At 38.9% G+C, this 16,295-nt stretch overlaps 1 protein-coding gene and 1 long non-coding RNA gene across 2 annotated transcripts; both read right to left on the bottom strand.

Moving 5' to 3' along the window:
• Positions 1-233: 233 nt before the first annotated feature.
• On the bottom strand, positions 234-1,502 carry LOC125298556 (cytochrome P450 3A27-like). Its single transcript, XM_048249339.1, has 3 exons — positions 1,334-1,502; positions 1,121-1,214; positions 234-320 (listed from the first exon to the last, which is right to left on the bottom strand). Exons 1-3 carry the CDS (start codon positions 1,405-1,407, stop codon positions 264-266), a joined length of 225 nt encoding a protein of 74 aa, XP_048105296.1. The 5' UTR covers positions 1,408-1,502; the 3' UTR covers positions 234-263.
• Positions 1,503-4,641: 3,139 nt separating this feature from the next.
• Positions 4,642-6,402, bottom strand: LOC125298560. The gene is made up of 3 exons (XR_007194218.1): positions 6,278-6,402; positions 5,293-5,416; positions 4,642-4,689 (listed from the first exon to the last, which is right to left on the bottom strand). It is a non-coding gene; the product is annotated as an uncharacterized LOC125298560 (long non-coding RNA).
• Between the last annotated feature and the right edge of the window lie 9,893 nt (positions 6,403-16,295).

The raw sequence follows: 16,295 nt of genomic DNA, 5'->3' as shown, positions 1-16,295 counted from the left end.
CTAAAGCCATGTGACAGTCGATAAGACAATGCGATAAGGCAAGGGCAGGTGTAACTGTGCTCAACAACTCTACCACTGACCAAGAATTTCTAGTTGGGTCAGTCTTCAAATAAATGCCCGTAACTGTTTATTTTGCACATTGGTTTTCTGAACTAATTTAATTACAATAACATACAGTATGTCGTTCATCGATATAACACAAAATATTTTTACATTCGTACAAAACATTTGAGACAGCTGGATGTGTATAAATAATAAGTTTCTTACCCCCACATCTTGCCATATTTCTGGAAACATTCCATGTCAAAATTGTGGGGTCCCTAAAGTAAGAGAACACTGGTGAACAAATGTGCATTTTAGCCAGTCAATGCCTACGGATCCCCTAAAGGACCATATTGTTTTAGCCAGTCAATGCCTACGAATCCCCTAAAGGGCCGTATTGTTTTAGCCAGTCAATGCCTACGGAGCCCCTAAACTATAAGGGACATATCTGCACAAGGCTCAGCACTGGCCACATCCCCTCCAAGCACTCACTCTGCTCACACACCAGGTCTCTGGCTGTGTCTCAAACTACTTCCGTCAGTACAGTGTGCACTGAGCGCTTATTTCCGTAGTGCCCACCACCAATATCTGCACTATATATTTTGAACTAAGTATTTGAAGTGTGCAAGCTTGCTTTGGACTGTTAATTGTATATTCCCTGAGTTTGGACTGTTTCCTCAATCTTCTGTGTTTTACCTGTAATCTCCTGTGTTTTGAATGCTCCTATAGGGAGCTTTTTGGTTTGAGACTGTTTTTGAATAAACCGCTTTGCCTGCTGGTCTCACTCCCACAAGGCTGTGCCTGTGTGTTAAACAGATGTGTCTCAAAAAATGTGAATATTGTGGAAAAGTCCATTGCCCTGCCCAGACTCAGAGATTTAAGGCTCAGGAAACCATTTCTGTTTCAGTTAAGCTCTTACTTAACTGGTTAGAGCTCTTCTCATTTTGACATTTCTTTATTCTAATATTTTGAGTTTCTGGAAACTTAAAAAGAAAATTCCAATGTCTTTTGAGTTTGTTGCCTTAGGGGTTCTGTAAAATCCCACGCTGCACTCTGCAGAACCCAGATAAAGACCAACCTTTTTGTAGTTCAGCATATTTCCAAAAAACAGCACTGGCTTTGGACCAGAGACCCCCAACTTCTTGAAGATTCCATAAGGCCAGTATCCATACCTATGACAAAAACACATCACCACTTCTTTCCCAGTCTTTATAATCTTGGATAGCTTTTATAGGGTTGCATTTCTATGATCAAAACAATGTTCCGTGGACTTAAGAATAGTTCAACCTACACCAACAACAGTCCCAGGAACAGCAGGAGCAGCGTCCATGTCTGTGTTGATAAAAAGGACAGGTAGCTCAACATCTTCGAAGCCTCAAGAGCAGGTTTTCTGAGACTTTGTGAGTGTCACTGGTTTGTGGAATATCACGCTCAGACCTGTAGTGCTGTATGGAACCTGCCTACACTTGTAAATCATTACCCTGCCTGTGCCTGAAACGCCCTCTTTTTAAGGGATTGAAAGCACCACCTTTTGAACTTTCAGCCAGGTTGTGAAGCTGTCAAACATGTTTTGATCAGCTTGGTTCATCTTAAACTTGTCGTGAGTTGAAGAAATGAGACTTGATCAATTTCTGGTTGAGTCAAGACATACAAATGAAGATCAATGGATTGAGACTATCCAGTGTGAAATTATATAACAGACACATTTTACTCTAGCTAGGCTACCACAATGACAAACATAACATTGACACTCAAATAGACCCAGTGTGGAAAGCATGCACATACCAGAACAGACACACACCCCCACACACACACACACAAGAAATCTCACACACACACACACACATCAATTTGTGTAAAATTCAATTGCAATTCTGCTTCCTGTTTGCTACCTCAATTGAAATGCAAAGTGAAATTCAAGAATTGAATTGGAATTTGGAGCCAGTTTCCATTCAATTCTGGAATTTTGCACAAGCCTGACACACACGCACACACACTCTCTCACACATACACACACACACTTCATTTCTACCTCTGTACACAGTGCTGGCACATGGTTATGCAACACCTGTGATGATGTAATACAACTCAGAGATTTGCCACAACATCGTCTCAAAGAATTCTTGAATTCTCTCTTGAATTTCCCCTGGGGATCAATAAAGTATCTATCTATCTATCTATCTATCTATCAAAGGAGAGAGATTAAAGAAAATATTTTGGTCATTTAAACTAGTCAACATATTCATCTCTCATGACAATAATATACCTGTGGAAATAAGCAAACTAATAAAATAAGAGACTGTGTGAGTGTCACTGGTTTGTGGAATATCACGCTCAGAGCTGTAGTGCTGTATGGTACCTGCCTACACTTGTAAATCATTACCCTGCCTGTGCCTGAAACGACCTCCTTTTAAGGGATTGAAAGCACCACCTTTTGAACTTTCAGCCAGGTTGTGAAGCTGTCAAACCTGTTTTGATCAGCTTTGTTCTTTTAAACTTGTCGTGAGTTGAAGAAATGAGACTTGATCAATCTCTGGTTGAGCAAAAGCCGTCACTCTAATGAAGATCAATGGATTGAGAGCACAGTGTGAAATTATATAACAGCCCGACATTCCTTCTCTAGCTAGGCTACACACTGCCAATGAGTCAGCAGATTTTGATCAATGACACTCAGCATAGACCCAGTGTGGAGCCAAGCATGCACATACCAGAACAGACACACACCCCCACACACACACACACTCTCTCTCTCACACACACACACACACATCAGGGTTGTGCGCAATTCGAATTGCAATTCTGCTTCCTGTTTGCTACCTCAATTGAAATGCAAGTGAAATTCAAGAATTGAATTGGAATTTGGAGCCAGTTTCCATTCAATTCTGGAATTTTGCACAAGCCTGACACACACCCACACACACACTCTCTCACACACTACACACACACACACACACACACACACACACTTCATTTCTTCCTCTGTACACAGTAGCTGGCACATGGTTATTCAACACCTGTGATGATGTAATACAACTCAGAGATTTGCATCGTCTCACAGAATTCTTGAATTCTCTCTTGAATTTCCCCTGGGAATCAATAAAGTATCTATCTATCTATCTATCTATCTATCAAAGGAGAGAGATTACAGAAAATATTTTGGTCATTTAAACTAGTCAACATCTCTCATGACAATAATATCTGTGGAAATAAGCAAAATAACACAACATTTGAAAAAAGTCAATATATTTCACAAAACACGTTAAATATGTCAATAAACATGCCATACACTGTACAAACCCTATATAAATATTAAACAAAACATATTTCTCCAACTGTCAGTGGTGTGCACAGGGGTCAGGGTGTAACTTTTAGGGAAGTTTCCTAATGGCTGCCCCTGCAGTGGAAAATATGTGGTAGGTGCCCTTACAATGGGATAAACTTGAAGTTCCCTACAGGTACCTTTCTGATGGAAGAAAAAAGTGAAGTGCCCTCTTAGACAGCACGGTGGCACTACGAAGTGCCCTCTTAGAAAGCACAGTGCCACTACGAAGTGCCCTCTTAGACAGCACAGTGGCACTACAAAGTGCCCTCTTAGAAAGCACAGTGGCACTACAAAGTGCCCTTGCAATGGAAAGGAACAAATCCCAGTATCAGTTAGGCTAATATCTAGCTTACATTATGATGTTATCTTACACTGTAAAAAAAAACTCTCTGCGTTTACTTAAAAAAACAAGTCAACACATTTCACTAGCTTTTTTGAGTAATTTCAACTTGACAGTGAAGAACTCAAATAATCAAGTTAAATCAACAAATGCTCCCAACTTGAAATATCTAGTAATGCAAACTTAGTATTGTGAGTAAGGTGGACTTACAGTAGGTTAGCAACTCAAAAAGTCAAGTTGAATCAAGTGCTTTTAACTTGAAATATCTAGTAATGCCAATTTAGTATTGTAAGTAAGGTGGACTTACAATAGGTTGGCAACTCAAAAATTCAAGTTGAATCAAAGTTCTTCCAACTTAAAAAACAAGTCAACACATTTCACTAGCTTTTTGAGTAAGTTTTATTTGACAGTAAATAACTTAGATAATCAAGTTGAATCAACAAATGCTCCCAACTTGAAAATATATATCAATTCCAACTAATACATTGACTCTAACAAGAAAAACAAGTCTAAATAACAACTCAAAAATCCAAATAGATCTAACAATGTTTTTATTTTTAGCCAGTTTGAACACCCTGACCTACAGTACCCTCCAGAATTACTGGCACCTCTGCTAACGCTGACTAAAAAGAGGAATATTAAATCATCTTTTAGAAATTGATCTTAATGCCTTAAGTTAAAAATGAGGGAAAATCCAACATTTAAGGACACCAATTTTCTTTGTGAATGAATAATGTATCATAAATAAATAAATGTTCTTCCTTAAAATACAGGGGTCATAAGTATTGGCACCCCATGTCGTGCAGGAGTCCGCATAGGTAGGCCAGTGCAGATGGAAGATCCTTGATGTCCTGTAGAACAACAGTCTCTTCCAGGACGATGGCGATATTGGTAACAGTGTCTGGTGCTTTCATGGCGAGGTCGTCTTCAATGGCCAGTCAAGATTCCAATTTTCATGCCTCTAGTCCTCCTCAGCATCTGCATCCTTGGTGGAAAAGCACAGAACTACATCACTAAATTTGCAAAAAAATAAATTAAAAGACAATGGTTCTCCGCAATGGTGCAGCTCAGATGTCTTCTTAATTCTTTTTTTACTTAAGGCGAGACACTAGTGAATAGGGTAACATTTTTAACTAGCAGATATCACTATGAAACTTTCCCAGTAGATAACTTACATTAATATGAGAAAATAATGTATTACAAGTTTTCTGTAATTTAGTCTTTACATATGCAAATTAGGCAGTATCTAATAAAATATGCGATAATTTGCATACATTTTAAAACACGTTGAGTTCATCATTAACTGGTGCACCTACTGCATTTTCGAGTTCCCTAAATGTGAAGTGTTTGTGCTTCCTACTTTTGTGTGTCGCAAAGTTTTGTACATTGCCAATGCTATGGTCGCAGCCTACAAATGGACAAGTTATAGCTTCACCACGACGTAAATGTCCTCCAAGATGTTTAAAAAAGTCCACTGCACTACAATCACATTGGAATGTACACGATTGACAACTGAATGTAGTTTCGACCTGAGGTGATTTGTCTTTTGCATGGTACCGTGCCAAATTAAATTTTAATGTAAGCTTACCTGAAGTCTTAAAGATGCACATGCACTTGGGGTGGAGGCAGAGCCAGCTTTTTCCCTGGTGACCGTTATGAAGCCTGTAATGGGTCAGGAGGGTCTCTACATCCGGGTGAGAAAATGGACACTCCTGCAACAACAAACAAGAGTAGAAAATTATTATTTTTTATATAGGTTTGTAGTGCAGTGGACTTTTTTAAACATCTTGGAGGACATTTACGTAGTGATGAAGCTATAACTTGTCCATTTGTTGGCTCTGATCAAGCATTTTTTAAGGGAGCGCGATCGGCGAATGTGGGGTTGCCATTGTTTTATGTGCCTGCATTCTATTGACATATGTTGCATTAAAAATTACATTTCCATTTAATTTTTTTCAACCTATATGCAGCGCCTCTGCAGATCGAGTAGCAGCAGTTGCAAGACATTGCTAAAAACTTTGGGCGGGAGTAAGGTTTAATCAGGGGTTTAGCTTACTCCACAGTGAGCTAGCTATCCTCGCTGGCATCCAATACAAAGGTCTTTCTATAAAGGTGAATATTTTAGGAACATACATGTTTTCAGCAAAACAGGGAAATAGCTAACCAGACAATTATACTGATAATTGAGCTGTAGCAGCTACTGCTAACACTAGTTGTGGAATTAAGCTACTAAGATTAGCTAGCAGGCTAGCTTAGCCTAATAGCCACTATTTCAACAACACCACACTATTTCCAAGAACGTTCCTTGCTGATATCCATTTTACACAAAATTGTTCCTGAAAGTGAATGTTTTAGGAACATCCTTGTTCAGCATTACCGGTTATGTCTTCCCAGAACATTGCAAGCTTTTACCATTCACAGTCATAACTAGACATCACTAACGTTAGCTAGTGATAGCTGCTAACGGAATGTGGGCAGTCAGATCAGCTTAGCTTAGCTAAAGCAACACGACACCGAGAAAGACTGACTATCATAACAATTGGATATTGGATAAAACTAAATGCCTTACTTACCTTTGACAATGCTGTTGTCATTTGCTCCACGCTGCATACAGGTAGGGAAGGTGACTGGCTTCTGTCCTCCTGACAAATTCAATCTGCAGCCCACAGTTCGCCTTGATACGTTAGGAAACAATGCGCTTGCGCCAACTTCACTAAGAAGTTCAGTGAACTTTGGGAAACTTCTCTCTTATAGATACTTAATTATGCAAGTTGAGTCAACTCAGTTTCTTAAGTTTGTTAGGTGAATTTCCCAAATTAGTTGTAAAAACTTGTTATAATGAGTTTTACTACACTATTTGATTATTTGAGTTCTGTTTAGTCAGAAAAGTTATTTGCCAGTACTAAAGGCAAGTTGTATTTTTTACAGTGTATCTGCTTTTTTCATATTTTCATTGGGCACTCCAGGCCAGGACATTCGGCGTTACAGTAATAACACGAGCAGTCATGTCACTGCAGACCCTCACCCCTATCTCACAACGGAAAAGAAAATTAGACCAAATTCCAAAATATGGTCTAATTAATCATGTAGGAGGACTAAGATGTGGTCTCACCAAGCGCGCCGGAAGCACCGGTGCAGGGGGTGCGAACGCACCCCCACTTTTCGGGGGTAAAAAAAAAGGGCAGTTGTTGACCACAACACCGACACGGCATCGCTCAGTGGTTCCCAAATGGGGGTACGTGAAGGCACTTCAGGGGATACGTGAGATTTTAACCATTTCGAAGCCGATTGATGCAAAGTGCGTCAAAAAACACACCCTTTCTTCTCTGTTACATTGCACCGCAACTGTTCCTAGCAGCGAGAAGCCTTAATTCCGTGACAGCAGAAGTGGGGCTTTCCAACGAGATCACGCACTTGTCTGTACGTTAAAGTATGAAGATTAAAAAAAAATCATGAAATTAAATCAAATTGCATCATATTTACAGTCTCTGCGTTCACCTGCGCACCCATTACTCTCGTAATGAATTACTGCAAACCCGTGAACACATAGATATGGCAAGCATATGAGATGAAAGAGGAGACACAGGGCTACCCTTTGGTACCAAGTATGTCGATCCTTCTGGCTTATGAAAACAGACGAACTGACTGCAAAATAACTAGATGTACCGCATAGCGGTACAAAATATGACCGCCGCTCAGTCCTGTACATCCGTTCCGCGAAAATAAATCACACTTCAATTTGTCTCCATATTTTACTCCATCCCCCACTCTTGAAACTTTTGTGTATGCTTGTTTGGCATGCCTGAGTGTGTGTGTGCGGCTGCACAGAAAAGTACCCTACTGGTGCTGAAAAGGTGAATAGATTGTAGAATAGCCAAAGAAGATGTAGAATTGTTATAAAACCTTTAAAATCTCTAAACAATCACAAGTAGGGCAGTTCATCACAGTTCATCCATTGCAACTGGATTGATGAAAGGTCACTTACACCTGTAGGCTACATTGTATTTGGGAAAAGCAAAAGGTATCAGCATAATGTTATTTATTTATATATTTTTATGTATTTATAAACAAAAACATCTCTGTCAGTTCCATGCCGTTTTCAACAGCTATCAAAAACAAAGGTCATTTTGGATGGATGGATTTTTTGTGAATGTTTCTTCTTCTACATAAGATTTTAGTCATCTTTAGTTCATGTAATACTTTATTGTCAATGCACAAATTAAGTAACAGTAGTCTGAAACGTTATTGTTAATGCACAAATTAAGTAACAGTAGCCTAGTCTGAAACGAAGTGCTGTTTTACATCTAACCAGTGGTGCAAATAACTGACATGTCCAAATGGGCCTTGATGAAATCGTCCGCTAGACTGTTCATACACATTTTAACGGGCCAAAGTTGAAGAGCTTTTGTCCGTTATTGTTAGTGCAAATATAGGCTGATTCATGTTCCCTTGCATTGTTTAACTGAGGTCCATGGCTAGTCTGGCTTTCATCAGACCAAGCTCAATCTTTTAAGAAATCAAAAAATAAATAGCGGGCAGATCAGGCTGGGTTCACCCAGCCTAGTCCATAGGCACCCGATATTGTTTAATTTTCGATTGAGATATACACGCTCTGGCTATTCTAAATGCAAAAATGCATCAGGGAGTTATGACAAAACGGTAACTAACAAACTAGATCCTAAGAGAAAGTTGTTAGCTTCCCTAAGCTACAGGTAGGATTATAAGGTAGGCCTATTGACAACATAAATTGTCAATAGGCTATGCTGGCGACACAAATAAAATCTCCTTTGGAAACCAATGGCTTACGCCTTACAGTATCAAGCGGACTTAAACTGTCATATCGTGGCGAAAAGTTGTAATAACATTCACGCAGCTCCATGAGTCAAGGAAAGCGCAAATGAAGTAGCCACTTCTAAATGGGACCTACTACACAGTAGCTTAAGGTGTTTTGCTAAAACAGCCATAATGAAATGAAGGTGTCATTGTTTGGATACTTCACACACACGTGCTTTTAATTTCACAGACTACAACTACCAAGCTGTAATCAAAGCACATCGATTCCCCTCTCACACCCTGCACGCACTTAAAACAAAATAAACAGGCGTCTCAGTCTCACGCATGTATAGGCAAAACTGCATCAGACCGGTGTAACGTTGGTAAATCTTCCATTGCACAGAATGATTTTGTAGCACGTGCAATAAATGACAGTCGAAAGATACAAACAGTGCTGCTATACATTTGCTTGGTATAACCGCATTTATAGTTTTCTACAAATGCAATAAATCAAATGCCTCCATCACTCAACCAACGCTTAACGGTAACATTACCTAGGTCCTTATTGATATTACAAGATTAACGCATTACTGCAGTAAAACCAAGCATGTCCGATAAACATCCTCAGATTTATTTCGGCTTCAAGAAGAAATGGGAATTACACTTCATGTGAACATCGCCCTATCCTTATTAGATGTTTGCTGCGGTAAATTACAGTCCTTGTATGAAGCGTCCCATTGTTTTTCCAACCCCTTTTAACTTCCAACAAAATTACGTCTCACTGCAACGATGCGCCATCTAGTGGACAAACGACTACTTATCGCCAATACTGAAAATGCAGCCATGATGATGATGAATATTTATTTTGGCTTTCTTTTTTAATCCTACTGAATTTGTAATTATGTATCGGCCGTTCTAATACTGATAGTATGTGGGTGCCTGTGTGTGTGCATGTGTATATGTGTGCACCGCCATTTACAGGCCAATGTACAGTCACTAAATGTACACATAATCTAATTTTTTTAGACCCCCCCCATGGATGAAATTCTACGAAACGTGGCATACCCCCAGAGAATGCCAGGTCAATCATACACATAAAATTTGGTGCAGTTCTGAACATCTTAACTGAAGATAGGGGCAATTAAAGCAGAATAATATTGCATTTTCATTTTTACTGGGGGTGGGGTGCAAATCACAAATGAGTGATTATGAGCCAGGTTGATGTGGGCCCTTGAGACCAACATACCATAAAAGATTCTTCATCCTCAGTGCCACGGTTCAGGTAGTTATTTAGGAAAAACTGTTTGTTTTTTTGGTTTCGTGGGGCCCAGCCCGGGATGGGGCTGGTGGTGGTCCCCGGGACCTAAATGAAATTTTTCCAGAAAAGTCTAGTGGGGCTACATACCCACCAAATTTCATGTACCCCGGTGGTTCGGTGTCCCGGGTATCAATGACCAAAAATTCAGGGAGTAGATAACGGGAAAAATTAGTTTTCTTATTTTTAAAAAATAGTTTTCTACAAATGCAATAAATCAAATGCCTCCATCACTCAACCAACGCTTAACGGTAACATTACCTAGGTCCTTATTGATATTACAAGATTAACGCATCTGCAGTAAAACCAAGCATGTCCGATAAACATCCTCAGATTTATTTCGGCTTCAAGAAGAATTGGGAATTACACTTCATGTGAACATCGTCCTATCCTTATTAGATGTTAAATAGCGGTAAATTACAGTCCTTGTATGAAGCGTCCATTGTTTTTCCAACCCCTTTTAACTTCCAACAAAATTACGCCTCACTGCAACGATGCGCCATCTAGTGGACAAAACGACTACTTCTCGCCAATGCGAGAAAATGCAGCCATGATGATGATGATGAATATTTATTTTGGCTTTCTTTTAATCCTACTGATTTTCATTTTTACCGGGGCAAATCACAAATGAGTGATTATGAGCCAGGTTTATGTGGGCCCTTGAGACCAACATACCATAAAAGATTCACAGAGAACTGTGTCTGCCCTACCCTCCTTTCGGGGGGTCCAGTCCAGCGGGGGGGCTGCAGATGAAAACGAAAAATGACGGTTCCATGCTATCCATATGGGGGTACATGCTCACCAAGTTTTGTGTACCCCGGTCTTTCAGTGTCCCGGAATCCTTGTTGGTGTATCGCCACTAAATGTACACATAAATTATTTTATTGTAAGGCCCCCATGAACGAAAGTACACAAAACTTGGCATGCATTCAGAGGGTGTCATAATGATCCTACACTTTTAATTTTGTGCAGTTTTGACCTTGTCAGCCAGAGATATTGAGATGAAAACACCTAATTTTATGCTTTTTAATTTTTAACTAGGTGGCGCTATACATGAAATAAGTGGTAATGGGATGGGTTGACATGCCCCTTAAGACCAACATACAAAAAAAAAGGTGGACCTCCTAGGCCCTACGGTTCTCGAGATATTCACAGAAAACTGTCTCCGGCCACCTACAGGCCAGTTGGTGTATAGTAACATAAATTAATTTATTGTGTGGCCCCCCATGAACGGAATTCCACAAAACTTGGCGTGCATACAGAGGGTGTCATAATGATCCTACACTTCCAATTTCGTGCAGTTTTGACTATGTTAGGTCACAGATACCTTCAATTACACCACCTCATTTTTACTTTTTGTGTTTAACTAGGTGGCGCTATACATGAAATGAGTGGTTATGGAATGCGTTGACATGGCCCCCTTGAGATCAACATACAAAAATAATGGTCCTCCTAAACCTTACGGTTCTCGAGATATTCACAGAAAACTGTGTCTGCCCTACCCTCCTTTCGGGGGTGCAGTCCAGCGTGGGGCTACAGATCAAAACGAAAAACGATGGTTCCATGCTATCCATATGGGGTTACATGCCCACCAAGTTTTGTCTACCCCGGTCTTTCAGTGTCCCGGGAATCATTGACGGAAATTTGGACATGCGAAAAAAAAAAAAAAAAAAAAAAAAAAAAAAAATCTGACTAAACCTATATGACCGCCGCTGGCCAAGCGGGCGGTCATAATAACTTCATATAGCTCGACTTACCTCACCTTTTTCTCTGTTTTTGTGGCAAAGCATGTTTATAATCCAACGCTATTGTGTGTTTCTCTATGGCAAAGAATGTTCACAATCCGGTTTTGAGATCCTCGCAAATTCCTGCATGGCATTCAATTCAAGGCTCACATTGCATCCCAATTTGTTCGACAAAGAAACACCTTTTTTGCCTTTACTTTGTTCATGGCAATGCAGTAAAACGTTGTACAGAATCATGCAAACACAGGCTTACACGTAAACTCGGGTCAAGTCAGGTCAGATCAGTTCGTGTTACAGATATGGAGCGCAGAAAGGTCATTTTTAATTACTAATTAATGTATAACATGATTACAGTCAAACACAAAGGCAACAGGCACAGTTGGGTAACTAATTCTAGTGTCGTTTTCTTACGGGGATAAACAGTGACTACCAGTGGACCTTTTACGCTATAACCTTCAAAATGTAGAAAGTAGGTTACGTGCAGATCTTTTCATCACAGTTATTGACAAGGCGTGGCTGCGTGCACAGGACAGAAAATGGAGATTGTGATCATTACAGTGCATGAAAATGCACTGTACTGTTATTCCAACAGTGCTTTTTCTTCTTCTTCTTCTTCTTCTTCTTCTTCTTCTTCTTCTTCTTCGCCGAGTTAATGCAGCTTAAACCGTGTAACGTAGAAACTTCATTCAAACTATGTTACGTAGGTCTTACTTAGGACATGTGGGCTTTGTATTTTTCAACTTTGTAACTTTTATACTTTTTAAACTATTAATTAAAAACTAGTCAAAATTTCCCCATAGACTTAACATGGGCTGATGACATCACAATAGAGCCAAGTAAGCAATTAGAATCCTATGGCAGGTGTTCGGGCCACCTGGACCAGCTGCCAGTCTCAGGCTTTAAGCATACAAACTGGCCCTATTAAGACTACACATCCTGTTCAACTGCTTCCTCTGCCAAAAACTGTTTCAAAATAAAAGTCCTCACTACAATATTTCACTGTTAAACAATTTAACGCTTTAAACTACTGAACTTTTTAACTGTTCAGCCATTGTAACTGTTACTTGTCATCAACTATGACTCCTACCCACTGTAGCTAGTTAGCTAAGTTAGCTAAGTAACATGGTTAAAGATAGTTAAAAATGCTAGCATGTTAAGACGCTTTAGTTAGCATTTTTAGCAAAACTGCTAAAAATGATTAGTTAAGTTAGCTAAGTCACATGGTTAGCATAGTTAGCATGCTAGCATGTTAGCATGCTAGTTAGCATTTTTAGCAAAACTGCTAAAAATGATTAGCTAAGTTAGCTAAGTCACATGGTTAGCATAGTTAGCATGCTAGCATGTTAGCATGCTAGTTAGCATTTTTAGCAAAACTACTTATAATGATTAGCTAAGTTAGCTAAGTCACATGGTTAAGTTAGTTAGCATGCTAAGATGTTAGCATGCTAGTTAGCATTTTAAGAAAACTACTTATAATGATTAGCTAAGTTAGCTAAGTCACATGGTTAGCAAAGTTAGCATGCTAGCATGTTAACATGCTAGTTAGCATTTTAGCCAAACTGCTAAAATGATTAGCTAAATTAAGCTAAGTCACATGGTTAGCATACTTAGCATTTTAACATTGTTAGCATGCTAGTTAGCATACTTGGTTAACATTATTATCTTTGTTAACATAGTTAGCATAACTGCTAGCAAACATTAGAGCCATTCAAGTGTCAATTATCGTCAACTATCTACCTAAATAATTTAACCATTTAAACTATCCACTTATTTAACTGTTCAGTCATTCCAACTATATTAAACCTCATCTACCTAGCAACCAATATAGTTTGTTTTTACTCTGTATGATATTTTACATCATATTTTTGCATTTTCATGCACTGTATTTCCTTCAGGAAATGCTTTTCTAGTTATTATTGTAGGCTATAGACTACCTCCTTTATTCCTTGAATGGAAATTCAGGTTATGCTGGTGTGTCTGTGTCTGTCAATATCAGGCTTATTTATTTTAGCAGATTATTCATTTAGAATTTGTAGCCTAGACTAAATCACTCCGTCGTGAAAAAGGACGCTTACTTGCAGTCCAATCAGCTTGACAGTACACAGCACCTAACATAATGACAATTTTTGTTAGACTTTTTTTTTAATTATTATTAGACTATCTTATATCGTAATATCCCACGTGAAAACGTGCATGAATAGTTGGCCTCTGGAATTTTCAAAATTGTCTCGGGAACCCAGCCCAAACCAGCTTTTTTGTTTTGTTTTGTTTTTTGTTTTGCACCCCACTTTCAAACTCGTTCGGCTTCTCGCTGTCTACACAGGTTATGTATATCTTAATTGGGCCCGTCAATCAAATAACACAGTTAATGCTGTGATAATCATGTGTGATAATCATGCTTATCATGCTTTGTAATTGACATCTTTTTTACAGCAAGATGCCTTAAAATGTTTATGGTTATGTCAAAATCTATTTTAATCAAATGTATTTCCATAAAACCCACCAGAAGTCATAATTTAAAGAGTCATTATTTTTTAAATATTCTCGGGGAGTTCGCCCTATCTTTCAGGAAGTCTGTGCACGCCACTACCAACTGTAATGGGTTCATCTCATCACAGCTTTATTAATTGGCTGACTCATTCTTAAATGCAGTCTGTATAAGTCCAATTTGATCTTTAAACCATTCAGTCCTAAACATCACCTTTAAACCATTCAGTCATAGACCTCACCTTTAAACCATTTAGTCATAGATCTCACTTTTAAACTATTCAGTCATAGACCTCTAAACCATTCAGCCTTTAACCCAACACACAATAGACTCTTCCCAAAGACAGTAACAACAGACAAGCAGAAATAAGTAAACATACATAAAATCTGCTGGGGAAAATCAGTGTATTTCACACACACACAAAAAAAGCACAAGCACTAAACATCTCTTTCTTAGACAAGAAATCACAACAAGTGTTTTGTTGATGCCAAAATGAGGTTTGCCTGGTGTAGGTGGTGTAGTGGCAAGCCTAGGTATAACCCAGAAGAAGTTGTAAACCTGATAATAGAATAGCACAGGGGCTTCAAACTCCAAACTAAGCAAAGCCAAAGGGACTCTTCTATTAGGAGGTTTACCACTTCCTCTTGGTTAACTTACCCAGATCTGCCACTTAACCACCTACTTGTAATACACTGCAGGTAAGCTTGAGTTCTCAGCTTAGAACCATCAATCTCATAATGCGCTTTAGCATGCAATAAACCCATATATGTTGGTAAGCAAAAGTTTTAGGCGCTGATGAAAAATGTAATTGATGTGCAGGTGCTTTCAAAAATAATGTCATGAGTAAGTGTTGCTCATCAAAGTTACTACAAAAAGTGCAGTAAACAACAAAAACAAATTGCATCAATGTTTTATGTATGTGTGGATAATATGGTGCATGATTGGCACCCCTGGTCCAGTGCATGTGGGCGCTCAGCCTCGGGGAGTCAGCTGTGCTCCAGCTGACCGAGGAAACAGCTGCAGTTTGATGGGTCTCTTGGGAGCCAAAGGCCCATGTTGTCCAACTCTACTGGAATCTAGAGGGGAAGATTGGGAGGAATCATTTATTTGTTATTTTGATGATGCCCTCATTCACACGCCATCTAGAGACTCTATGCCCGCTGCTACAGGCTATGAACAGTGGTCTAGTTCAAAACTCCTCCGATTAATTTAATTTTGGTCTCAAACGAAAGTTTAAACTAGTTATAGATCCATGAATAGAAGATGAAATGATGATGTAGGTATGGAGGTTGTAAGTAACTTCAGGTGGAATTAGCACTGTATTTCCTTCAGGAAATGCTTTTCTAGTTATTATTGTAGGCTATAGACTACCTCCTTTATTCCTTGAATGGAAATTCAGGTTATGCTGGTGTGTCTGTGTCTGTCAATATCAGGCGCAGTTTATTTTAGCAGATTATTCATTTAGAATTTGTAGCCTAGACTAAATCACTCCGTGCGTAAAAAGACGCTACTTGCAGTCCAATCAGCTTGACAGTACACAGCACCTAACATAATGACAATTTTTGTTAGACTTTTTTTTTAATTATTATTAGACTATCTTATATCGTAATATCCCACGTGAAAACGTGCATGAATAGTTGGCCTCTGGAATTTTCAAAATTGTCTCGGGGAACCCAGCCCGAAACCAGCTTTTTTTTGTTTTGTTTTGTTTTTTTGTTTTGCACCCCCACTTTCAAACTCGTTCCGGCGCCGCTGTCTACACAGGTTATGTATATCTTAATTGGGCCCGTCAATCAAATAACACAGTTAATGCTGTGATAATCATGTGTGATAATCATGCTTATCATGCTTTGTAATTGACATCTTTTTTTACAGCAAGATGCCTTAAAAATGTTTATGGTTATGTCAAAATCTATTTTAATCAAATGTATTTCCATAAAACCCACCAGAAGTCATAATTTAAAGAGTCATTATTTTTTAAATATTCTCGGGGGAGTTCGCCCCTATCTTTCAGGAAGTCTGTGCACGCCACTACCAACTGTAATGGGTTCATCTCATCACAGCTTTATTAATTGGCTGACTCATTCTTAAATGCAGTCTGTATAAGTCCAATTTGATCTTTAAACCATTCAGTCCTAAACATCACCTTTAAACCATTCAGTCATAGACCTCACCTTTAAACCATTTAGTCATAGATCTCACTTTTAAACTATTCAGTCATAGACCTCTAAACCATTCAGCCTTTAACCCAACACACAATAGACTCTTCC

This window comes from Alosa alosa, chromosome 7, assembly GCF_017589495.1.
Source record: "Alosa alosa isolate M-15738 ecotype Scorff River chromosome 7, AALO_Geno_1.1, whole genome shotgun sequence".
Classification (NCBI taxonomy): Eukaryota; Metazoa; Chordata; class Actinopteri; order Clupeiformes; family Clupeidae; genus Alosa; species Alosa alosa.
The sequence above is the reverse complement of the archived record's forward strand: the minus strand, read 5'-3'. Positions and strand labels throughout refer to the sequence as shown.